Below are 26,725 nucleotides of genomic sequence, written 5' to 3'. Positions count from 1 at the left end.
GCTCCAGCAGCCAGCCACTTACAGTTGCTCAATAATCCATTTACTTGCCTCTGCTATTGGCGTGACTGAAATCTCAATCCCGTGGACAGAGGGGAGATAAGTGGGAGCTGCCACTGAAAGCTGCCTGATGCTAACATGCAGAGAAATGGAATAATGGCTTCTTGCTCGCTGCTTTAATCAAGAATCATCTGCTGGGCTGCAGTGATGGGAAGAGGAGAGCTGGAGGCTGGCTGGAGGCTACGGCTCACACTTTACATCTCTTCCTGGAAACGCTCATGAAACGTGTCCGACTGTGGCTCCTGACCGGACCAGAGACCACAGGTAGTGTTTCCTCTTTATATAAGATCTCTGAGATTATAATCCCCACATATCTGTGACAGCTGTGTGGTTTCTGAGAGGCTGGGCTGGTTCTGGTTCTGATCAGACCCAGTCCACTGCTCAGTGTCTGTGTGATGATGATGGAGCCGCTCTCACAGCTGTCTCTAGGCTACACAGAGCCGTTTTTCCATATCACCATCTTTCCAGTCAGCCTCTCTCCTCACAAACCATTACTTGCTGCTTCGCCTCATTAGCATTGCAAATAAGACCTGAAGCGAGAGCAGCGACGGCAGCGAGAGCAGCGACGGCAGCGAGAGCAGCGACGGCAGCGAGAGCAGCGACGGAGGAAATGGGACAGAATTAACAAATTATGTAAGAAGCGTGGAGAGAAGTGAGGGAACAGCGTGTAGCAACAAGGAGGTGGGTGATGAGGAGGAGGTGGCAGGAGCAAATTACAAATCTGATGATACCTTCAAGCTGACATCCTCAGATGACACCGTTTCCTCTGGTTTGGTTTGGTGGCTGTGTTTGAGCTGGATCACAGTCTGAGCGTGTGCAGAGCTGACTCACAGAGTGTGTGTTTTTCTATCAGATCATTCAGGTAAACCATCACATCCATGATCACACAACCACAGATATGACACAGTCCTTTGAGCTTCACTCTCCTGCTTTAATTTTTCCTAATGCTGACGATGGTTATGATAAATATCAAACAGGAGTTTGTTTTATCCATTAAAGAAAAATGTGTTTTTGACAGGAGCTAACGCTGAAATGTTGATGACTTGAACTCTTGGTACAACTTCAATACCACCTCCTGATTGGCTGTAGAGGGTGTGCACGTGATGTCACAGCAAGCGGAGAAAACATGGTGGTTGTGTCTGAAATCACTCCCTCATTCCCTCCTCACTTCTCCCTATACTGTGAATTACATAGTCCACTCAATCAGCTAAATTAAAACAACATGTCAGACTCTACTCACTCACTCATTCACCAGCCGCTGACAGTGACTTATTTACTCTCCCGTTGCTCACTGACAGCTGGGGATTTGCAGTTATATCTTTTCTTAAAAACTGCAAAACAGTTTTTATTTCAGTGATACCTAATGTTATATTCAGCGTATTTTCTGCAACAGCCAAATATAATAGAAACATTTATTACACATGAATTTAAATAAATAAACCATATATTTGCGCAGAACTTATGCTGTGTTTAAGAATTACAAGGTCCAGTGAATGCATCACCTGCGATGAACGGTTTAGCGGCTAACATCCGTGTTGTTTGTTTCTCAGCTCAAAGTTGTGAGACGGGCTCGTCTGAAAGTTAAACAGAGAGCTCAGTGTTATTCTCTGACTGTTTTTAATGTTGTTTCATGTTATCAGTAATCAGCCATTTCTTCTGTTTGAACCCAAATGCATGATGGTAAATATTGCTCATATAGTGAGCATTGCTAATACACTACTTTTCAAAATGCATTGTGGGATACATTGAGTGGACTATATAGTGAATGACCATGCTCACTCAGATTTCAGACAGCGCTACAACATGGCGTATTTACTATAAAGTGAATAGGGAGTGATTTCAGACACAGCTGATGTCACAGCCAGTGGAAGGAACGTGATGTCACAGATTGTGGAAGGAACGTGATGTCACAGATTGTGGAAGGAACGTGATGTCACAGATTGTGGAAGGAACGTGATGTCACAGCCAGTGGAAGGAACATGATGTCACAGATTGTGGAAGGAACATGATGTCACAGCCAGTGGAAGGAACGTGATGTCACAGCCAGTGGAAGGAACATGATGTCACAGATTGTGGAAGGAACGTGATGTCACAGCCAGTGGAAGGAACATGATGTCACAGCCAGTGGAAGGAACATGATGTCACAGATTGTGGAAGGAACGTGATGTCACAGATTGTGGAAGGAACGTGATGTCACAGATTGTGGAAGGAACGTGATGTCACAGATTGTGGAAGGAACGTGATGTCACAGATTGTGGAAGGAACGTGATGTCACAGATTGTGGAAGGAACGTGATGTCACAGATTGTGGAAGGAACGTGATGTCACAGCCAGTGGAAGGAACGTGATGTCACAGATTGTGGAAGGAACATGATGTCACAGATTGTGGAAGGAACGTGATGTCACAGATTGTGGAAGGAACGTGATGTCACAGATTGTGGAAGGAACGTGATGTCACAGCCAGTGAAAGGAACGTGATGTCACAGATTGTGAAAGGAACATGATGTCACAGATTGTGGAAGGAACGTGATGTCACAGATTGTTTAAGGTGTCTGACATGTCTGAACTGATCATCAGTTTACCCGTCTTCTTCTTGAAGTGTTTACTTTTCCCACTCTTCTTTTGTTTTAGTTTTGTCTCTTGTTTTTAACTGTTATAAGTTTTTCTTTAACCCTTTTTTCCGTATTAAAAGTTTTTATCCAGTGTCTTACATTTTCTGCTGTGTTTTCTGCTCTTGGCTGTTTTTAACTCCATGGTTTGTAAACGTTCAGATGTTTTAATGAGTGTAATAAATGAAATAGACCAGTTTGCACCGGGCTGGACTGGACCAATGAAAATGATGCTTAACATGAAGGAGAACTTTCTGATTGGTACAAGCAGAGATCATGTGGGCACTAATGATCAGGAAGTAGGAATCTCTGAGTGTCGTTTGTTTCAGCAAATTTCTGCAACACAAACGTAACAAATGTCACTTTGGTGGTAAAACAAACCTCCTCCCTGCTCCAGACCTCCTCCCTGCTCCAAACCTCCTCCCTGCTCCAAACCTCCTCCCTGCTCCAAACCTCCTCCCTGCTCCAGCATTGTCTCCCCGGCCCCCCCGGCCCCCCCCGCTGCCGCTCTCACTCAACCATTAATTTTTAATCACAGCTTAAATGGCTGCCTCGGCTGCCTCGGCTGCCTTGGCTGCGGCTGCGGGGGCAGCGAGTCAAGGGCTCTTGCCTCTGGTTACAAAGTAGGAAATAAATTTGAAGAGATCAAGCTAAACATAGAAGGAGGAGAGGGCTGACGAGGGAGAAACGCTCAGGCAGGAAACACATCCACTCGCCGCTGCCACTGCTGCCGCCGCCATTACAGCTTAATTAGAATTTCAAGGCTTTCATCTCGGGCTCTCCATCGCCACCGCTAGAGGAAATTGAGATCAAATTAAGATAAAGAATTGGATTTTTCAAGGGTTTTTTAGGAGGCCCATGAGGAAGCAGGAAAGAGAGGAATGAGAGGAATTAGAGTGTGTGCGTAGTCTGACAGAGGAGCTTCAGACACTTTATCAATTACTGAAAATTAAAGGAACCACTAACGGACTCTCTGACGGGTCAAAAAACACACAAGCTGCTCAATAAACGATGAGGATCAGCTGTTTTTCTCTGTCTCATCATTCAGGTCTGACACTCTGTCAAACTTTGATCCTCATGTTGTTTCAGAACAATCTGCTCTTCAGTTTCCCGTCGTGTTACCTGAGGACGTCAATGACACGTCTTTAAAACAAGCAGCGAGCGATCTGTGGAAATCACCTGGAGCAGAGGACAGTTTTAGTTTATGTGTCTTTGGACTTTGTGAGATTCAGCAGAGCTTTCAGGAAACTGTTCATAGAGAAAACCGTCCTGAGCTGAAGATAACAAACAGCTTCAAACGCTCATAAACGCGTCCCTCAGTCAGAGTCCATAAAGGTGGAGGCGCCGGCTGGTGGAGGACGAGCTGAGTGGGTGGTGTCAGGGAGGTGGCAGCTCTCAGGTTTTCCTCTGCATTATTTATTTTCTGGATTGGGGCGGTCTGACCTGCTCCTGTAATGAGACGAGTCACGGTCTGTTTGGAGTCCCGGGGCCACGCCGCCAACCGTGTCCCAGGATCATCCACGCGGGTCTCCACGCGGGTCTCCACGCGGGTCTCCACGCGGGTCTCCACGCGGGTCTCCACGCGGGTCTCCACGCGGGTCTCCACGCGGGTCTCCACGCGGGTCTCCACGCGGGTCTCCACGCGGGTCTCCACGCCGCCTCTGTTTGCTCAGACCTCACCAGGACTGTAAAAGTCAGGTCTTGTTGACACATCTGTGCCGTCTCCCCGAGGCTAATGGCTCCTACATCTGTCTGCTCCTCTTCACGGGAGAGGAAAACTACAAGAGTCAAACGCTGGTTTGAAGAGAGGCAAAACGCTGACAGCTGACGGGAGCTGACGGGAGCTGACGGGAGCTGACAGGAAGCTGACAGGAAGCTGACAGACTCCTCTGAGGGAAATGACTCTGTTGATGTTTCTCACCAGGAGTGAGAGGAGCTGGCGTGTTTAGGAAGAAATGATATCGTGTTTTAACTAACAGAGCTGTGTTTTTACAGGTCACTCTTTACGACAGGGTACTGTCCTGTTTCTCTGAAGGATCGTAAAGTAAACATCGCTCATAACAAGCTAAACATAGCATACGATAACGCTCTACTACATGGATGTAAACGAGCACAGACCACCAACAGTTTCACAGAAAGTGGTTCAGTGTGGCAACATTTGGTTCAGAAAAAGGAGATTAATCTCTATGCAGACGATGTCTGGTTATCTTGGGACAGCCTATCAAACATGACAAGCTAAGCTAACATTAGCCTTCTTCCTCTTCTTCCTCCTCTGTCATTTTTTCACTTCAGGGGTCCCGACATGAGGATTACTTGTTTCTGGTTCAGGTTCATGTTAATTTGTCACAGTTTAACGTCTAATCCTCCTCCTGACACAAACCTCCTCGTTTATCTTTGGACTGACACTAATGAGAACACCTGTCCTCTCCTGGTTTGGCAGTAAGTTTTGTTTTCTGTAGCTTCGTAATAAATGGACGTACTCTCCATGTTGTTTGTGGAGGTCTGAAGCCTTTATCATGGTCAGGTGCCATATTGTTCTTGTTAGCTCGTTAGCTTGTTAAGCTAGTGTTAGATAAAGAGGCAGAGCTGAGTCATCTCTGAGCCCTTTCACTAACAGCTGCAGGTTTCTCACCTGTCAATCAGGTCAGCTCTAACTCTGACTCTAACTAACTCTAACTCTAACTAACTCTAACTCTAACTAACTCTAACTACCTCTAACTCTGTCTTCTTGTCGTCCAAACGGATGATTTATCAGAAAACTAATCTCCCGTACTGAGTGCAGTTGAAAAGCTTCACAGACTGAAGTCATTTTTGTCCCAGGCTGTAAACAGGTTTAGCAGTAAATATTGTCTTTTATGAACTGGTGTGTATGTGGTTTCAGGTGTTTCAGGAGCCGGCCTCAAGTGGACACTCAGTGAACTGCAGTTTTTAGCATTTGATGTTTTTTTTTACCTTTAGACTTGTCTGGAGTCAGAGCTTTAATTTCTGTTTAAAAACTGTTTTGTTGTCACACAGGAGCAACTTTTCTGAGACGTGTTAAGTTTAGTAAATGAAATCAACAAATAGATTTTTTTAGGCCCAGTGTGTCTCCAACCAACTGCAAACCAACTTCACAAAGTAGATGTTCTTTAAGATTTTTACAAAACGTTTTAGTCTTCTGTGTCATGTATTTAATATAAAACCATCAAATAAATAATATTAATTCTTGTATTTTATATGTTGTTTTCAATTTAATATAAGGTTTAAATCTGTTGAGTAAGTTAAATAAATTAATTAATTAATTAACTCCACGGTGGAAACTGTGACACAACAGTTTGATGGACTTCCACCAGTCTCTGCCATCACACTAATAAAGATAACATGGCAGTTATCATGCTGAGGATACAGGTTATTATTATTATAATTGTTATTATTATTATTATTATTATTATCATTATTATTCAATATTTATTATTATTATTATTATTATTATTATTATTATTATTATTATTATTATTATTATCAATATTTATTTATTATCATTGTTAATATTATTATTTTTTTCAATCCAATCTGAAGCTACTGTCAAGTTTCCGCAACCATCTGAGTTTTCATCTCCTCCACTATTGTAGCTTTTGTTATTTGGTTGATCTGAAAACACGGTTTGACCTAACATGAAGTAGAAATACATTTCTCTTATTTCTTGAAAATGTTTAAATGTTACTACACTTCAAAAAACTGAAATCGTATCAAGATTTTTGTCCTATTTTCTCAGTAAAAAATTTCTTTTTAGACTCAATCTGAGCCACATTCACCTGAGCAGTCCAGAAAAATGTCTGATTTAAGTTATTTAAAAACAAAAATGAGGAAGTGAGAAGATGAAAAGACGTGTTTCTGGACTGATCAGGTGAATGTGGCTCATATTGAGAATAATCAGTCAGTTATTATCTAAAATCAGACAAAAACACTTGTTAAGACTCAGTTTTTCCCAGTGTGGTGTGTTTCAGTCCAGAGGGACGATGGTCTTACTTTATCAACCGTTCAGTCAAATGTGCTCTGCAGTCAGCCTGAAAAACAATCAGCTTCATTTCTGGTCCACCCTGAGCCACTCACTGACCGGGCCGGGTTGAACACACTCACACACTCACACACTCACACACACACACACACACACACTCACACACTGGAGCTGAGTGAAAAATCCACCAATCCAGTTTCAGCTCCTAACACAACAAATTAACCAAATCAGAGCAGCAGGCGTCTGCAGCCAATCAGTCACACACACACACACACACACACACACACACACACACACACACACACACACACACTCACACACTGGAGCTGAGTGAATAATCCACCAATCCAGTTTCAGCTCCTAACACAACAAATTAACCAAATCAGAGCAGCAGGCATCTGCAGCCAATCAGTCACACACACACACACACACACACACACACACACACACACACACACACACACACACTCACACACACACTCACACACTCACACACACACACACACACACACACACACACACACACACACACACACAGAGTAATCTTTCACCAATCAAGGACATCGATCACGCTACAAAGCGTGTCGACCTGCTCCTCCTCTCAGCGCTGACCCACTGATCGCTGTGACAGACTCAGGACGGAGACAAAGACCAGGAGGACGAGAGGAGAAGGAGGAGAAAAAAGGAGAAACCAGAGAATCTGAGGGACAGAAAACAGGAAAAACCAGGGCCTGGACACACGGATCCAGTCTCAGACAGAGGAGGAACCAGATGTGCTTTGGTTTTTAAACCTGATGTCTGCTGAAGAACGATAGAGAGAAAAAACAAATTCAGAGGAAAAACCACAGATTTGAGCCTCAGCATCAGCTGGAGCAGCCAGGAGACAGGGAGTCACCTCCTGCTCCTCCTGCTCCTCCATCCATGTAGACAGAGTGTGTGACCACAGAGAGGAGCAGACAGGAGCTGAAAGGTCAAACTGAAGAGGAGCGATGAACCGTCTTTTTATAACCTCTGTAAAATAAAAACAGACTCAGACGATGTTTTTACTCTGAGAGGAAAAAGCAAACGTCTCTTTTCAGCGTGGACATGATTTGGTCCAAAGTCCATGTTTGAAACCTGCTGAGCTGAGAGAATAAAAAGCATCCCTCTCCATTCCTCCAGACCGGATCAGTCTGATCCTCAGCGCCCCCCCAGGCGTCCTCAGGTTGGACACCAACACAGAAACACCAAACCCCAACAGGCAGGAAGGTTTCCACATATCTGAGCGTCACTCCTCTGCTGACACAGACGGAGAATCAGCGTCTGATTAACGAGCAGAGAGGATCTGCAGCTGGGTAACGAGGAGCGGCGTGCACACGCTGAGCGCCGCACAAAGAGCGAGCGCACACGTCAAACGCTGATTGCTCTGAGCTGTGTAATGGTGACTGATAAAGGCAACAAAGCTGGGCTCAGATAAGGAAGGACAAACCTGCTGCTCCAACACAGGGCGATTTCTCCACACGGCCTTTCAGCCTGAGACGCAGAACCAGGAGGTTTCATTACAGAGGGCGGAGATTAAACCTCGCAGCTCAGGAGCAATCAGGCACACAGAGCTGTGAGGACGCCACGTTTCACCGCCGGACTGAAGACGTTCATTTAAATAACACAGAGAGCGAACAGATCCAGGTCAAAACACGCCAGATTGTTCTGATCCAATCAGCACGGAGCAGTAACAACAACACACAACAGTTAATGTTTGATTTAGTTCCTGTTTCAGCTGTTTTATTTTAATGTGCTGCTGGCATCAAGTTTAAAATGAGCAACTTCTTTTCATTGATGCTTCCAGTTTCACCTCCTGATGTGTTATCTTTACTCTTTCTGATTAAATACAGGGTTTTTATATTTCTGAGCACATCCATCAACATGTTTTCACCCACACTAATGTTTTATTTCAGGCATGGTTAGTGTAACAGAAGGAAAAGATGATGGTTTCAACCGAAACAACAGAACCAGATCTCACTGCTTCATAACATGCTGGAGGAGCGGGCCTCAAACACCAAGGCCCACCTTTAGCTCCGCCCCTGACAGGCCTCCAGAGGGCTGGCCAATCAGAGTAAAGCTGTAAATCACGTGAGGGTCCCAGAGGAACAGGAACCCCCTCTTTAAATCTCTTGGTGGATCTGTTTGGTGGTCTAACACAGGAAACTGTTGGAGGTTTTCAGTCCAGTGAAGAATTAATCACATCAGTGATCCTGGACGCTTCAACCTGTGACATGAATCCTTTCACCTGCAGACACCACGGTCAGACAGGTGAGCACAGCTGCAGGAAGGGAGATGGATCTGGACTGGATCCAGGATTTCATAACCACTGATAGGGCTGAACGATTTTGAAAAATAATCTAATTGCAATTTTTTTGGTCCGATATTGCAATCGCGATTTAGCATACAATTTTATTTATTTAATTTTATTTCATTTATGTATCTATCTTCAATTTTTATTTCTTTTTTATTTATTTATTTATTTATTTATTTTTTTTTTTGGGGGGGGTATCTTTTGCACTATTTACAAAAACAATTAATAAAATCATTCTATACCATTCTTTAGTATGAGACCAGGCCTACATGTTATGATGAAATGAAATAGATTGAAGCATGAATTAATAAGAATAATATATTTTTATTTAACGATCACAATCACAGAAGAATATTGACTGATTGATTTAACTTCAAGCCGTGTAGACGTGTCATATTTTTGTCAGAAAAACAGCATTTTGACTTTTGCTGGTTTTAAGGAAGAAGGAGCACAAGTTATTTTATCCCCTCCAAATTTGTTACAGAAAACGTTTTTTAAATTTTATATTTACAAATTGCAGACTCTGTGATTTGAAAATTGCACCTGGTTACATGGCGATGTCTGTTTAAATTTGATTAATTGTTCAGCCCTAACCACTGATGCGTCTCTGCAGACTGACTGCCTGACTGCATTCAGCTGTTTGCAGGTGAAATTAATGCACTGATCCAGAAACAGGATGACCCCGATTAAAAGACGACCAGGAGAGAAAACGTCTTTCTACGATGGATAAATTACATTAAACATTTCAATTAGCTACAATAACAAAGTTTCTTTAGTTACACCTAACGCTAAATGAGTCAGCATAAAAAACTGTCAAGACCTCAAAGTGAGGTCTCCACAACAATCAGACGTGAGAAACATTTCTACCAGGTGGATTAATTTTTTAAAGTTTGACCACAGCCCATCTGGAATGACTGGGAGATGGAGTTTTAAACCTATACTGCAGCCAGCCACCAGGGGGAGCAGTTTTTAGGAGACCTCACTTCGAGCCGAGCAAACGGAAGTCCATTTTTTTAACAGTCTATGGTGACGGCGTGTATTAGCTTCAAACCGTACGGTGGTAAAAGGCGGAGCCACGCTGTCCACTCTGTATACAGTCTGTGGTCAGCGCTCGTTAACAGATCCCTCAGAAAAACTGATCAAACAGATAAAGAATGATTGACGAACATATATAAGAGAATAAATCTCATCTAGCTGCTGGTCGCTCATGCGAAACGTTAAAGTCTGAGCAGCTCTGCAGCTTCCTGTGTGAAGGAGGGAGATATGAAATGATCCCAGAGTTTTTATGAAGCTGTTTTTAGTGAGAATAAAAAACTGGGTCATAAAAAAAACAGATCCTTACCCTCCTCCTGCTGATTGTTTGGTTTGAATGAACAAATGTCAGAACAAGAAAGGAGAAGCCTCAGTGCTGGGAACATGACTCTGTTGCCAGCGCAGTAATTCAGCATGCATGTGTTGTTAGAGGATGTGTAAGAACAAGCACATCCAGGAGGAAAGTTTATTGCTCGGGGCTCCTGCTGCTCCCCTGCCTGCGCTCTCAGCTCTCTCCTCTCCTCCTCTCTCCTCTCTCCTCCTCTCCCCATTAACCGGCTGACAGATCAGTAATAAACACAGCCTGTCACCTTCAAGGCCTGCCTCTCATTTACTGGAGAACACATGAAGCCCTGCTCCCTCCTTCCCTCTCCATCCATCTCCCTCCTCCCTCCATCCGCCGGGCTCATTGGAGCTGAAACCTGATTTTTGGCCACGCCGCCTCCGAGGCAGCGAGTTCTCCTCTGCACAGATCGTCCTGAAAAGGCATGAATATTAAACTGGAAATCCATGAATAAATAACCAAAAAAAGGACTTCTTCAGCTCTAACCTCTCTCTGTCTCGCGGCGGCGGATGACAGAGGAGAAATGGAGGAGAAGAGGAGCACGTGACCACCTCGGGAGAGAAGGTGGACGTGTGTTGGGTAATTGGCTTTCTCCATTTGTGATCCCTCAGGGCTGAGACTTCACAGGGGAAACAAAGAGGTAATCACAAGGTAACAACGTGGTGACGGTCAGTCCAGCAAACCTCTGCTGTGGAGCTGTCCTGGGAATGAGATGCTTCACTTCCTGATGTGGGCGGAGCTGCAGGATGAAACATACATGTTACAGCAGCTGGGTCATGTATGTGAGGAACATGCTAATGAGCCTGACGAGCGCTGGAAGAGCAGCGTGTTCACGGGTTTGATGCTGAACACATGAGAAATAAAGATTCATTTATATGATCCTCACTGCTCCCCTGGCACCACCTCCTTTCACACCACCTAATAAATATGGATTATTCAGCTCACAGCGGCTCCCAGGGGGCGCTACAGACAAGCTGTTTGATTTGAGCGGCGAGTATTTCTCAAACTGAAGGTTTTCATGTTGGCGTGGGTCAGTGTGGACGATTCCGTTTCTTTAACTCAGGTTTCCACAGAGTGACAAAGTGTCAGAGCCAGAGAAAACCGCTCAGCCGCTTCAACCTGCGTCACTCAGCGAGCAGCCAATCAGAGACGACCTGCTCTCCAGCCGCTCAGCGCCGCCGAGGATGAGAGTGTCTGCAGGTCGATGATGACACTGTGGTCTCACCGCGTCACGCAGACGCCACCTTACCTGGACTGTCTGCAGACACAGAGAGCAGCTCTGTGCTAACGCTAATGTTAGCTTCACGTAGCATCCTGAGGCTAACGGTAGCTCCTAGTGACATCACTCTGAGACGTTTTCTCCCAGAGTTCACTCTGAGCTCATTACAACTCATTTAAGTTCCAACCACCTGAAAAGCTCTACAAAACACCTGAATGAATGAATGAATGAATTATTGAATGAATGAATAAGTGTACAAATGAATGGATGAATGAATGCATGAACAAGTGAATGAATGACTAAATGAATGAATGAATGAATAAATGAAAGAGTAAATGAATGATGAAATGAATGAATGAATGAATCAATGAGTGAATGAATAAATGAATGAATTCATGAATGAATGAATTATTGAATGAATGAATACGTGAATGAATGAATGAATGAATGAATTAATGAATGAATGAATGAGTGAATGAATGAATTATTGAATGAATGAATAAGTGAACGAATGAATTATTGAATGAATGAATAAGTGTACAAATGAATGGATGAATGAATGCATGAACAAGTGAATGAATGAATGAGCAAATGAATGAATGAGTGAATGAATGAATGAGCAAATGAATGAATGAATGAATAAATGAATGAGTAAATGAATGATGAAATGAATGAATGAATGAATGAATCAATGAGTGAATAAATAAATGAATGAATTCATGAATGAATGAATTATTAAATGAATGAATACGTGAATGAATGAATGAATTCATGAATGAATGAATGAGTGAATGAATGAATTATTGAATGAATGAATAAGTGAATGAATGAATGGATGAATGAATGAACAAGTGAATGAATGACTAAATGAATGAATGAATAAATGAATTAATGAATGAGTGAATGAATGAATGAGTGAATGAATGAACGAACGAACAAATGAATGAGTGAATGAATGAGTGAATGAATGAATGAGTGAATGAATTCATGAATGAGTGAATGAATGAATGAACAAATGAATGATTGAATGAATGAGTGAATGAATGAATGAGTGAATGAATTCATGAATGAGTGAATGAATGAATGAACAAATGAATGAGTGAATGAATGAGTGAATGAATGAATGAATGAATTAATACGTGAATGAGTGAATAAATGAGTGAATGAATAAGTGAATGAATGAATGGATGAATAAATGAATGAATGAGTGCATGAATGAATGAATGAACTAATGGATGAATGAATGAGTGAGTGAATGAATGAGTGAATGAATGAGTGAATGAATAAGTGAATGAATGAATGGATGAATAAATGAATGAATGAGTGCATGAATGAATGAATGAATGAACTAATGGATGAATGAATGAGTGAATGAATGAGTGAATGAATGAGTGAATGAATGAATGAATGAATGAGTGAATGAATGAGTGAATGAATGAATGAGTGAAACTTTTTAACTTGGTTAATCTAACCTTGTTTTTAACTTAACTTTTAGTTTCCTGTTTTCATTCATCCCTTTGTTACCAAGGGCGATGTGTTGATCTGGTTATTCTGAATGTTTCTCCTCTGTTTCATGTGCTCGACATCGTTTTCAAACAGGGTCCTCCTCTGTGATTAAAGATAATTTTTTTAATTTATTCTTGCATCACATGTTGATTTTTATGTTTGATTTTAACAGAAACAGACTTCCACGGTACAGGAACAACAGAAGAGACTTACCCCAGGCTCAGCATGTAATCCGTATCATTAAAACCACTGTTGTAGGCTCACATTAGCGCCGCGTGGTGCGAGTCCGGTTGCAGGAGCCGTACGGCACAACCGAAAGAAAATGCAAGAAGTCAAATTTTCCCGGACGCCGGAGAGGGTCTGCGTCAAATTTTATTAACATTTACGGGTCTAGACCTGTAAATGTTTTTGTAAAGTGTCTTGAGATAACGTTTGTTATGATTTGGAGCTATACAAATAAAGATTGATTGATTGATTGATTGAAGCTGAATGAAATATGACGAGCTATACAGGAAGTGAATTGCCGGGTGGCATGGAGATCCATCGTTTTTCCAAATAAGAGCAGTGTACACCAGTGTTTCTCAATTCTGGTCCTGGAGGACCCCTTGCCCTGCATGTTTTAGATGTTACCTGAATCCAACACACCTGATTTAAATGATCAGCTCGTCATCAAGCTCTGCTCCAGCCTGGTAACGAGCCGTTCATTTGAATCAGGTGTGCTGGAGCGGGGTAACAATTGAGAAACACTGGTGTACGGACAAATGTAACTGGACTCTTCTTTGACAGCACAGTCGCGCTGGTAGAAAATGTAAACATTACATCACACCCAGTGACACAAGGTCGCAAAAGTGAGCAGCACACCTCACTCATTTTGACAACAATGGACGTGGAGAGACTCATCCTTGAAGTGGAGAGTCATCCCATTTTATATGACACATCCCATACTATTATAAGGATAATTCAAGAAAAGAAAAAACTAACGTTATTTAAAATAATATAAGGTTTGTGTAATTACTCATTGAAGAAGGAAATAATTGCAAAAGCACAACACGAGCGTGCAGTGTTACAGGCAAATACGTTTAGCTTGTTCTCGCACAAAGTCCAGACAACAACGTGAACCCACGTGAGCTTCTGCTCTTGCGAGTGCCCTTCCCACTCCCGGCATCAGAGCCAGCCGCAGCCTCTACCTGGAGCTGATGTGAGCGGCAGATGGTGGAAAATCTGCACGGACTGCAACCATTCTGGAGCCAATGTGAGCGCAGCGTTAACGCTCTCAAAGTGGAAATAAAGGAGTGTATATATCATAAATGTGACCAAACTGAGTTGGAAATTTCAGCAACTCTTCCTGACTCAGTTTCCCATGAGCACTATCACCCACTGCTGTGAGACATGACTCTGGCCAAGGCGTGCATGTGTTTTAGAGAGTACATCTTTTTTCCAACTCCTCTTTGTTCAAGACAACTTTTCCCAGGATGCAAAGCGACAAGGTCACGTATTCATTTGTAGAAACATTGTTACATCCTACCAGAGCTCATCTACCAGCTCCAACCTCACCAAGCAGAGCTAACGTAACCTGGCTCCATTTTTTACTGAGGGACATTAGTGAAAGTAAACCAGACTACAGAGAGTCTGAAGCAGTTTATAAAACTGGATCAGAGCGTAGACATCAGCGTGTTCACTGTCAAACTAAGAGTTCCTGAAGAAGTTTGTCTGAGCAGCTCAAAGCGGCTGAACATCGTTACAGGTCGTCAGGAGAAACGTATGAAAACAACATCCAGCTCCAGCTCCAGGCAGGAAACTACCGTCGACCTCCTGCTCCTGTGAAACGACTCCGGTCTCTGGTGGTTAGGGAGATGATAATAAGTCAATGAATCACTCTGCAGAGATACAAAGACCTGATGGTGACCTGCTGCTGGAGCAGCTGGAGCTGCAGTTTCATCTCAGCAATTATATCCCTGACTTCCTCCTCTGCAGCCGATCAGAGCGTCAGAGGAAAGAGCTCTTTGTGTTTCTGAGGAGCCTCAGACCCACTCATCTTCAGAGGAGATAAACCTGTACTCTCAGAGCTCTCGCTGGATTCATCCGTCACATCACAAGAGCTTTACGCTCAGCAGGAGGAGCAGCAGGAGCAGCAGGAGGAGCAGCAGGAGCAGCAGGAGCAGCAGGAGCAGCAGGAGGAGCAGGAGCAGCAGCTTTCAAACTGTTCACCCTGGCTTTATGTAGCTAACACTGCTCTAACTTTGGACTTTAGGTGAAACCTCATCGTAGCTGTTTGAGAGACGACTGTAACCCTGAACGGAGCCTGAAGATGAAACTGTTTAACCAAATACAAACTGTGGAGGTGAAGAGCAGGCTACACACACACACACACACACACACCATGAAGACGGTGTGTTTGTCACAGTGGTACCTGCCTTGTTTTTCTCTCTGCTAGCTGTACACAGGATGCTAAAAACATCTGTCAGAGAGGAATGACTGTGAGGAAGAGGAGGAGGAGGAGGAGACGCAGCTTCATGTCAAAGAGCCAAACAGCTTTCAGCGCCCAGCCTGACCTTCAGCTCCCACACACACACACACACACACAGCTCCCACACACACCGATACGACGACTCACAGGATGTGACCATAAACCATAATGGACCTCCCTTATTACAGGGAGCGAGCCCGGGCCACACGCCATTTTAAATGTCAGCGACTCCTCCACTGGCTAACGAACGATCGACCTGAGTCTGCGTCCACAAAGGAGGAACATGTTATCCACTGAGCAGCTGCAGCACGGGCCGGGGAGGACGTTAGCATCACAGAGCCTGGAAATACAGTCACTCTGTTGGTGGGTTCGTCTCCGTCTCTGATGATGTGTCCAGGCTGATCCACCTGGGAGCAGAAAGTGTTTCTCAAACTTTCTCTAACAGACACAGAAAAATGAGAAGTTCATCTCTTTTTAGTCTGAAATCATCCAAAGAGCTCCGTCCTCTGATTCACAGAGCTGCAGACAGATCCTAAAGAATAACACTCCTGTGTTCCTGTGTTCCTGTGTTTCTGTCAGACCCAGCGCTCCACGCTGCTCTCTGAGCTAAGCTAAGCTCCTTCTAGTATCTGCCAAAACACTCGTTGTAGTATTCTGCATCAGCATCCAGCCCTCAGCTCTCTGTTCCTCTGCCAGGAGCACGAGTAAAACAATCCCCGTTCACATCACAACACAATATGAGAATAAATAAGCTCTGAACGCAGAGAGTGAAGCAGGCGAAGCCTCAGAGTAACCACCCCCACCCTGCGTTAGCAAAGCAGCCCACAGACAGTCAACCTCTGTGTCTGATGTCGTGTGATTCTGGCTTTATCCTCAGGTAATCACAGTTTTTGTGTCAGAATTTTACACGTATGTTCATTTCAACCGGAGTGAGGAAAGAGGTTGTTGCCAGGTAACAGCTGATGGGACGTACGTACAGTGAATGAATAATAAAAGAGTAAAAACTGAAATTCATGATGTTTGGCAGGTGGTGACACTTTCCTCAACGCGGCGTTAAATCAGTGTGTGATAGAAGCTGCTGTACTGTAAAATCAGAGCGTGTCAACACATGTTAACAACTTCACTTTAAATATTCATCACGCCGGCTGCACGCCTTTCTACGGCGTGATGGCAGGATCAGCTTAATGACGGGTTACGGCCTCAGCCTCACACCGCAGCGTCACCACGGAGCAGCACCCAGAAACTCAGGGACTCCTCCTGGCTTTCCTCACCCTGACCAGGATCAGATGGTCGACCGTGTCACTGAGAAGCCGATCTTGACGATGTGAGCTGCTGCGAGTGCAAAAAAAAACCCTTGTGCTAAGCTAAGCCCCCTGAGGAAGACGAGTGCCAGCGCCGTGACCCGTGTGATGCTGCGGGAGCTGAGGTGGAAGAGGAGCAGGGAGGGCAGGAGTGAGTCAGAGCAAAGCCAGCTGGTGACAGAGCCAGGAAAAGACGAGCTGGACTCTGAGGGTCCAGGGGGTCTCCAGGGGGTTTCCAGTCCAAGTCCCAGGATGAGACGTGCAGCAGGGAGCGTGGTCAGAGCGCAGCACGCAGAGCGTCCCTCCACCAGGAGTCAGACCTGTGTGACTCAGTGACTGGAGCTGTGTGTGTGTGAGGGCCGTCACTCAGTCAGTTTATGGAGACCACGGTGATTTTTATTTGAAGCTAGAGATTAAAATCAGGTCCACAGTGTCTGAGGAAAAACATCTTTTCACTGCCTGAGTAAGGATCATTTTACTATAACTCCACTTTTATCTGACAAACTCTCCTCGCTCCACTGGGACAGAAAAGCAGTTTCTCATCAGGAGGAGAGTCCAGGCTAAATAAATAAACTGACACATTACACAGAAATAAGAGTTTATGGAGAAAAATTTAGCAGATTAAAACACAACGTACAGAGTTAACACTCTTCTCTGATTGGCTGTAGGAACGGATTAAGAGAGAAAGTGTTTTGACCGGGATTAGAGATTGAATGTTTATTTACTAAAACTAGGAAGGTTAACAAAATACGAACATGTGACCAAAACTGAGTCATTTTCATCAAAAGACTAAATCTGAATTATCTGCATGTGAATGTAAAATCCTGACCTAAAACCAGCTGTTTGGATTTGGGGATTTGCTGACGTCAGCGATTCCCTTTTTAGACCAATCAGGAGCAAGTCTGACCTGATTGGTCCACCAGACCCCCGTCCACCCCATCACTGCTCTGTTTTTGTCTGTAAACAGCCTCATAGCTCCATGCTCAAGCTTCCCATCTCAGAAGAAGACAGACTAAGTGTCTAGAGTTCATTTATCAGGAAATGTTCCAGCTACACTCAGTAAAACTGAGCATGTGTGTGCTAGTCACTTCACGGCCGACTGCTTTTCCAACTTTGGACAGTCCAACAGAGGGCTAGCCAATAGACTGGTCCTGAATCCAGGCGCATTACCAACCATCCTCCAACAAACCTGGGACCCTGGAAATGTGAGTATTTTAAATGCTGTGTGCTGTGGAGCAGATGGAAGAGCTTTTCCTCAGTGTCCCCCCTGTCTCTGTGTTAGCTTCAGGATGCTAACTTTAGCTGCAGTTAGCCTGTTGTTTTAGCCTGTAATGTTACGGTAAACCAGCTTCTCTGTTTTCTAAACATTGTGCACTCGGAGCTCGTGGCGCCGCTCTCAGTGACGTGGAAGAGCGGGGCGGTATCAGCGGTGGCTCATTTACATATGAAGGCCACGCCCACTAAATCAGAGCGTTCTGAACAGAGGGGCTATGAGAGCCTGGAAACAATGCTGCTGTGCTTGATTTATTGGCTTTTTGGACCAAAACATGTTTCTACCATTTCATGAAGACATCAATGATCCAGATTAAACTGAGGAAAGGAGCAGGAGATGGGAACTTTAAACTAAAGGAGTCTGATCCAACGGTGGCGTTGGGGGACGGTCTATTTCTGTGTGTCTGATAACAGAGTAAGTTCATCATGTTACATGTGTGACGGCCACAGCTGACACGGAGCTGGAGACAGACAGAGCCGAGCTTTAACAACACGTTTCTCCTCCAGGCAGTGATGGGATCCTAGTGTCAGCATTTTACAGAAACAGGCGTTAACTGTAAGACGCTGCTGGTGTTATTCTGCCTACAGTTAAAGTTTGATCTGTTTCATTTCTGACCAAACGTATCTGAACAGCTTCTTCATCGTTTCTCCAGTTTATAGAAAAAACGATCAGAGTAAAGATAAAACCATCTGCAGAGACTTCAAACACGAGTCCACACAGGGAAAGCTGCAGATCTCTGAGACCACGAGCTGCACCAGCTTTAAATAATGCAGCTGCAGCAATCTTCAGCCATAACATCAGCTCTAAAACAACCTGTCAGCGCGTTTCCTGCTCAGCCCTCAGCTCAGGAAAACCTGAAGCCGTTTGAAGAGAAGTGGAGACACAACGTGAGACAAAGTCAAAGTGAACAATGAAAATAAAAAAGAGGAAAACTTCATGAGCCTGAAGTTCTTAACCTCTGTTAGACTTTTAAATGTAAAAAAATAAAACAGGAAAAAAAGGAAGGGAAAAGGGTTAAAAAAGAAATAAAAGAAATAAAAGAACATAAGGAAAAAAAGGGAAAAAAGAAAAAAGGAAAAAAAGAAAAAGGAAAGAAAGAAAATAAGAAAGTAAAAAAGAAAAGGGTAAAAAAGGAAAAAAAAGAAAAAAAACAGAAAAAAGAAAAAGAAGAAGAAAAAAAGGGGAAATTAGAAAAAAAGGAAAAAAGAAAGAAAGGGGGAAAAAGAAGAAAAGAGAAAAAAGGAAAAAATAGAAAAGAAAAAAGAAAAAAAGGAAAAAAGAAAAAAAAGAAAAAAGGTAAAAAAGGAAAAAAAGGGGGAAAAAAGGAAAAAAATGAAAACAAAACAGAAGAAAAGAAAAAGAAGAAGAAAAAAGGGGAAAAGAGAAAAAAAGGAAAAAAGAAAAAAGGAAAAGAAAGAAAGAAAAGAAGAAATAATCAGGAAAAAAAGAAAAAAGAAAGAAAAAGGAAAAAAAAACAGAAAAAAAGAAAAAGAAGAAGAAAAAAGGGGAAAAAAGAAAAAAGGAAAGAAAGAAAAAAGGAAAAAATAAAGAAAGGAAAAGGTAAAAAAGGAAAAAAAGGAAAAAAAGAAAAAAAAGAAGAAGAAAAACTAAGATATTTAAATCCTCTAAACCACTTGGTCTTAGTTTCTCAAACATCATTTCAGCTTCTTTATGAACCTGTAGAAACTCCTCTCCCCTCTGCTCAGCCCTCTCTCAAAGCCCCTCAGCCTTTTTCAACGCTCCTCATTTTCACCGATAAGGAGACGAGGTCATCAAAGCAGTTTTAGTAAAAAAAGAAGAATGACAAAGCGTGCACAGCTCCTGCTTTATTTTACCTTGAGCCTCTCAGAAAGTCTTCTCCATCGATCTGGAAAGATCTGAAAGAGGCACAGCTGCATAAACAATCCTCTCGGTCTTTAGAGGCTTTGAAATATTAACAAAAGAGCTCGTAGGTACATCACTTTGCAGCAGCAGCGATGGCAGCCCAGGGAAAATGTGTTTGAGTCCCATTATAAATCACACAATACTGCAGCAGCCCTGCACATCCAGGCCTGGCTGTCCCCACGGCAACCTGACAGAGCAATCCCGTCTTTACAGATGGCTCCTGTGGAGGATCTGTCCCTGTGTGTGTGTGTGTGTGTGTGTTTTATTTATGAATATACAGTAATCAGAAACCAGAGCCGAGCATAATCACTCTTCTACACGTGGCTTTATGAATGCATGTGTGCAGAGAGAGCTGATAAAAAAGAAATGAGCAGCAGAGAAAAAACCACCCAGGCTAATTTCATCCACTCCACTTCCCCGACATGAAAGAAGCAGGACTTACAGATCTTGTGCTTCCCTTTCATGGGGAATTTCACCAGCAGCTCCTGGGGGTTGGAGCAGATGAAGACGAATGGGGAGGCGGACTCCTCGCAGGTATCAGGAAACTGCAGGACAGAGAGGAGGAGGGGGAGGAGCAGAGAGGAAGAGTTTAGCTTCATCTTCCTCAAACAGAGCCTCAGTGTGCACAGAGTCAGAGATTTCTCCTGATGGAGGCAGCACACGGATGAATCATTCAGAAAGACTCTCTGTTTATGCTCCTACATGATGCACCGTGTGCTCCACGCCTGATGTAACACTTCACGTCTGAGAGCAACTGATGCTCGTGAGTCTCTCTGGGTCTGAGGCGCTTTAATTGTAGCGCTAATGATGCAACTGCTAATGATGGCAGCAGCAGCAGAGAGCTGGAAGGGTGAGAAAAATTCATCACATCTCCACCAAAACCAGAGTAATTAAGAGTTTTTCTGATGCTGAGGGATCACACTTCACGATCTGTCAGAGAGCGGTGAGGAAGATGAGCTGATGAAGAGGTTTTATCATTAAAACACCTCAGAGGGCTTCATTAATAAAATACTGATAAAGATAAAACCATGGTTATTTTAGAAACAATCAGGTTCATGCTAAGTTGATTTTAACACACAGAATTTTTCCTGCTGTTTTGGTAAAATAATAAATTTATCTTAAGAGGAATCTTAGCGATAGCATCCTTAGACAGATGCTTGTTTGCCTCTTAATGAGGAGGTTTAATCTTTTTCTGAAGAACACACGCTGTGATGCTGTATCTGTCATCGTCTGAATTGAATCAACACACAAAAAACACAATTTACAACCAAAAAGAAATCCAGTTTTATGAAACTGTAGAGGAACACTGCACTGAATAAACAGAAAACACAGTAACACGAGGTGTGTGTGTGTGTGTGTGTGTGTGTGTGTGTGTGTGTGTGTGTGTGTGTGTGTGTGTGTGTGTGTTTCATAAAGTTAACACAGTTGCAAAAATCATCCTCAGCTTTGACACAAACTTTTTCATTCAGCTGAAAAGTCATTGATGCTGCAGGAATGCTTCAGAACAATATGAAGCCGCAGTAGCTGCAGCTAGCATTAGCATTAGCAGCATTAGCAGCATCAGAACAGGAAAGAGATGTAGCACTGATTTAACAGAAAAGTTTACCAGCGTTAACCCAAAGCTAAAGCAGTTTATGCTAAATCCACTGGACTCACAGCTCATTAGGACCCAGCTCTTCAAATGTAAACAAACGTTTTGCTAATGCTGTTTTTTGGAACCGTAGCCTCCTCCAAATTTACAGACGAGGTCAGGATTTCTGCTCTCATTCAGTCTGATTTATAACATCAGTGGCTTTATTTTCACACATTAACTTAGACTTAGTATCAGTGATGTCACCCATCTGTTCCTGATACACAGTTTTGAAGCCTCTTGCTGTTGGAAGCTGTCAGAAATGCTAAACTCAAGAGGACTTCGCTAACAGCTGCAGGGTTCCTGCCTGTCAATCAGCAGAGCTGAGCTTCTGATTGGACAAACTGGTCATCTTAGCTTCTCCTAAACCGCCGTGCGATAAGACACATTCATCTCCAGCTCAGAGTGTCGTCAGAGAAACGATTTATTCAGTTACCTCAGGCGTCATTCAGTCCTGTTCCTCCATAGCCTGCCTCAAGTGGACACTGGAGGAACTGCAGTTCTTAACCCTTTACGTTCAGGTCAGGCTAGCATAAATCACAGGCTTTAAAACATAAACTGTAAAAAAATGGACGTCATCTTGCTTAGCTCAAAGCGAGGTTGCCAGGAAAACTGCTCCCCCTGGTGGCTGGCTGCAGTATAGGTTTAAAAATCCATCTCCCCAGTCATTCCAGATGGGCTGTGGTCAAACTTTAAAAATTAATCCACCTGGTAGAAATGTTTCTCACGTCTGATTGTTGTGGTGATTTGAAGATGTCATTTGGCTGTCTTGTATCCAAGTCCTCTTTTTTTCTGGAAAGTTTTGTTTTCATTAGTTATACGAGGTTAAAAACGAGGTTTTACGTCACGTTTAACGATGATTGACAGCTGACGTTCTCGTTTATTTTTTTCAGGGATTGTAAAATATGTCTGGAGGTAGAGTCAGGAAGTGATTAGACTCTCGAAAGAAAATAATAATTATTATTTTTGTCACCCAGCTCCACGCAGATTCTCCCAGAATCCCTCACAGTCTCTACTGCTCAGACTCTGGCTGCACAGGTCATTCAGAGGGAAACCGTGTGTATCTGCCTGAAATGACTGTGTGAGTGCAGTGTTTGCATTGAGCTGTAATTACACACAGACTCAGGTTTATAACTGTAACACACACACACAGACACACACACACACACACACACACACACACACACACACACACACACACACACACACTGTTCACAGTAACTCCAACATTGAACACACCACACATAAACCTCCACACATCGAGGCCTCCCACGTTCGCAGCACGTCACAGCACCTCCTCTGAAGGTGAGGCTGTTTTACAGCTCCTAATGGACAGCCTGCACCAGCGAGGAGGCCTGGAGACAAGAGGAGCGCTCTGCCTGCCTGTTATTGATCGCTCTCTCAGGTGAGAGTGGGGAATTGACTGACACGGTGACAAAGGAGTCATCTTTCCCATCACTGGCAGCCAGCGGCTCTCAGCTCATCCAATTTCCTCCGGCACCATCAGATAGCGGCCGTGATTGCATCGAGCCAGGCAGGAAGCGGCTCTTTTCATGACAGCATGCTTTTTCCACCCCCCACCCCTCCTCTTATTCACAGCCTCCCCGTCCCCTCAGAGCCGCTCTGAAGGTTGTGACAAATTTGGGGCTTTTAAGGGAAATCAGCAGAGAGGGAGCCCATCTGTGAGCGGGGCGGGATGATGGAGATGTTTATTTCAGATTACAGTCCATGTCGGCTGGAGCGTCACACGGCGCTAAGTGATAAAATATGTAAACAGTCAGAGTCGTTATGTGCTGCTGGGGCCCTTAAAGAGCCCCTGGTCCCCTCCTCTGAATAACAGCAGATCAGATTAAATCAGATTGCTCCTTTAAGTCTGCTGCCCACGTGACCGAGCGGCTCTGACGGCCGTCAGCTGGGCCCAGGATGGAGCAACGGGACGACCGCTGAGTCCATGACAGGCAGGAAGTGATCCACACACTTCATTTCTGATCATCAGATATTTGATTTTACAGATTTGAAGATGCTACATGGTGAAAAGAAAGCGTGTTTAAATCCTGCGTCTAGCTGCAGAGTGACGTTAGGAGCCGTGATTTAACCAGCGTCATTCCTCTGCACGTCTGTCTGCGTCTGTGAGCAGAAACAACAGGGTTCACTTTAAATAAAAAGATTTAAAAGGCAACAGTTTAATAAATAACCCAGAAAAATATCCTTCTACTGATCAACTAAAGACTTTTTGATTCATCCATTTATTTCATTGAAAACATAAATTTGATGATTTAATTTTTGTGTTATGTTGAGGTTTTGGTGTTTTTTACTTTTCCTAATATGAAATAAACCACGTGACGTTTAAGTCTATGATTGGTTTATTAATTAAAGCCTAACATGGTGAATTGACTCATCTTAAACCCTCTGATACTTCAGTAACAGGATGGTTTTTAAGCTGCTTCACTGAAATACTCAACACTGACTCAGAGACAGCCCCGAACGCCCCCAGACCAGCGCTGAACAATATTCCTGATTATTAAAGATGAAATAATTATCACATCAGGTCTGATTGTTTTTTCCACAGAGGAATGACTGAGTCATGATCTTTGACTCATCTCTGTTTCAAAATAAAACTGTAAAAGTTGTGAGAACAGTTTCTCATCTTTAATCTCATCATCTTCATGAACTGATCCACCAGCTCCTGGTTGCTGTGATTTAACCCCCAGACCGTGGCTGTTAGCATCTAAAAGCTGTTTGGGTTTTGCTGTTAAAAACAGTTTCAGGTAAACAGTCATGGCCAGGCGTTTTGAGAATGGCACAAATGCTGTTTTTCACAGTTTGCTGCCTCACTTCTTATGGAGGCCGTTGGTTCAGGATGGGACAATGTGCTTTTACTGTTTTTCTTCTGATTTCATTTTTTAATGATCTTTGGGGTCAAGATTTGATCTAAATTGTGATTCTTCAATATCTATTATAATATTGGCTAACACTTTACTTTAGAGGTCTGCAAATGTCATCGCACTAAGGTAATAATTAGACAATTTATTTTCTTATTTCTTTGAAATTTCCTGAGAATCTGGTGAAAATTATCTCATAACTTCTGTCCAGGTTGTGTTTTGCAGTGCGCCTGTTTTCTCAGTGTCTATCACCATCAGGTGAGGACGATTTCCAACCCCACTCTGGGTGAACATCACACCTGAAGCCTTCAGCTGGATCATCTCAAACATTATGGTCCTCATCATAAAGTTTATCATTTTACATCTGATCTTAATTCTGCAGATCAACAACCTGGGGACTAAAGAACTTGGTGTAATGTAATAACAAATCGCTAACTATCAACTGCTTAAATTGGATTATTGACTGAACATTTCAAAGGTAATTATCAGAGGAAACATGAAGCTAACTTCTGTTTTCATGAACTGAGCAGAAATTTATCACCTGCTTCTCTGGAAACAGCAGAAACATTTGGACACTTCTAAAAACATTTTGTGCTGAGTTGGGATTTAATTTTAAATAGTGCTGTCAATAGATTAAAAAATTAACTAATCAATCGCACAATTTTCTGCAGTTAACTGAGATTAATCGAGATTAATTTATCAATCAATTAATTGCGATTAATCTCATTTTTCTACCAAAGACAGAAGCTTGTAACAGATATTTACTTGAGTAAAATTGTGGATTTAATGTTGAATCAACATAATCAACACAAAGGCAGTGTATTTAAATAAATTATTTGCTAATCATCACCTTCTTACCTTGAAATTTGGAGTAAAATTCAAAGAAATTGGAAAAAACAGTAACCTACCAATTGTGACTTGGGACAATACATTTGGACATTATTTTAAAGAAGTTTCGTGCTAATTTGAAAAGAAAATAGAAAAAAAATGTCTAATTGTAACCAAAGTGTGATGTAATTTGTGGACCTCTAAAGTAAAGTGTTACCTAATGTGTTTCTGTATCTAATATTTATTTCTGTGTTTTGTGATTTTTAGTTTGCTTCTTTAACACCAGACCAGGTGAAACAGTTAAATGATGAAGATGATGATGTCTTCAGACTGTATCTGGAGCGGTGGCTGAGCGGTGGCTGAGCGGTCGCTGAGCGGTGGCTGAGCGGTCGCTCCTCGAGGAAACTAAATGGTGGAGGTGCAGCGTGGAGCATGGAGCCTCAGATCCAGCGTGTTCATGTGAAATCCTGCCAGTCTCCTGCTCTTTCATCCTCCATTAGCTAATTAGCATTTAAAGCTGTTGAATGTCCCCCCCCCACACACACACACCTAATTGTTTCCACCCATGTTAATCAAAGGCCATGAAACACTGAGGCTGTGTGACAAAGAGGTTTGCTGAAGCTCTCCATATTCATCAGGAGGATCTGACGTGGTCAGCGTGGACCTGCTCACTAATGCAATCAACGGAGAAACGAAGGAATGGACGGAGGAACGCTGAAGAGGGATTACACAGAAAGGTGCAAACAACCCCCACATCCAGTCCAGTTAGGACTAACACACGGGGGCAGAGCGCTGTTTCCACGGGCAGAGAGAGCACTGACGATTCTCCACCATCAGAGAACCGTCATTCATTTCACTGGGATTAGTTTTTACAAAGATTGTCAATTAAAGGAAACAACAACAGGCAACAAATACACAAGAACAAACACAGAAAACACACGTCCACATGGAAACTAGAGACAGCCATGTTTTAGTCTTAAGCGCCCTTCACACCGCCGCGCGGTAACCGCCCCAAAAACCGCTTCCCTGCCGGCAGAGGCCCCTGAAATTTTTCAAAGCAGCTCCTGCCGTCGCAGCATGAGCGTGGGGTAACAGATGGCAGTGACGTAGAGGTGATTCGATGAATGTTTCAGCAGAGCCCGCCCAAAAGTCCTTCACAACACTCCCTCCTCAAAAACACGAACCTCAGAGTAGTACCTATAGTTTCTGTTTACTCTATAATGTGCAAGAAAATGAAAGATTTTATTAGTATTGTAGAGCTCTGGATATTCAGATACCGGCAGTATTGGCTCCTCCATTGCTCGTTCTGCCCCGTGAAGCCTGTTATTTCCAGGTTTTCTTCTTCCTTCGATGTGATTGGCTGTTC

General features: G+C 43.2%; 1 protein-coding gene across 1 annotated transcript in view; it reads right to left on the bottom strand.

The window, feature by feature from the left end:
* Positions 1–26,725, bottom strand: part of trip4 (thyroid hormone receptor interactor 4) — a 98,948-nt gene that overhangs the window by 40,906 nt on the left and 31,317 nt on the right. The window contains exon 12 of the mRNA XM_074666584.1: positions 20,462–20,564. Coding sequence (XP_074522685.1) covers positions 20,462–20,564 — 103 coding nt within the window. The remainder of the gene's footprint in view (positions 1–20,461; positions 20,565–26,725) is intronic.

Source organism: Halichoeres trimaculatus, unplaced genomic scaffold, assembly GCF_033239565.1.
Source record: "Halichoeres trimaculatus isolate MK-OKI-2021-1 unplaced genomic scaffold, fHalTri1.1 fHalTri1_scaffold_3, whole genome shotgun sequence".
Lineage (NCBI taxonomy): Eukaryota > Metazoa > Chordata > Actinopteri > Labriformes > Labridae > Halichoeres > Halichoeres trimaculatus.
Note: the sequence above shows the minus strand (reverse complement) of the source record. Positions and strands in the feature narration are given on the sequence as shown.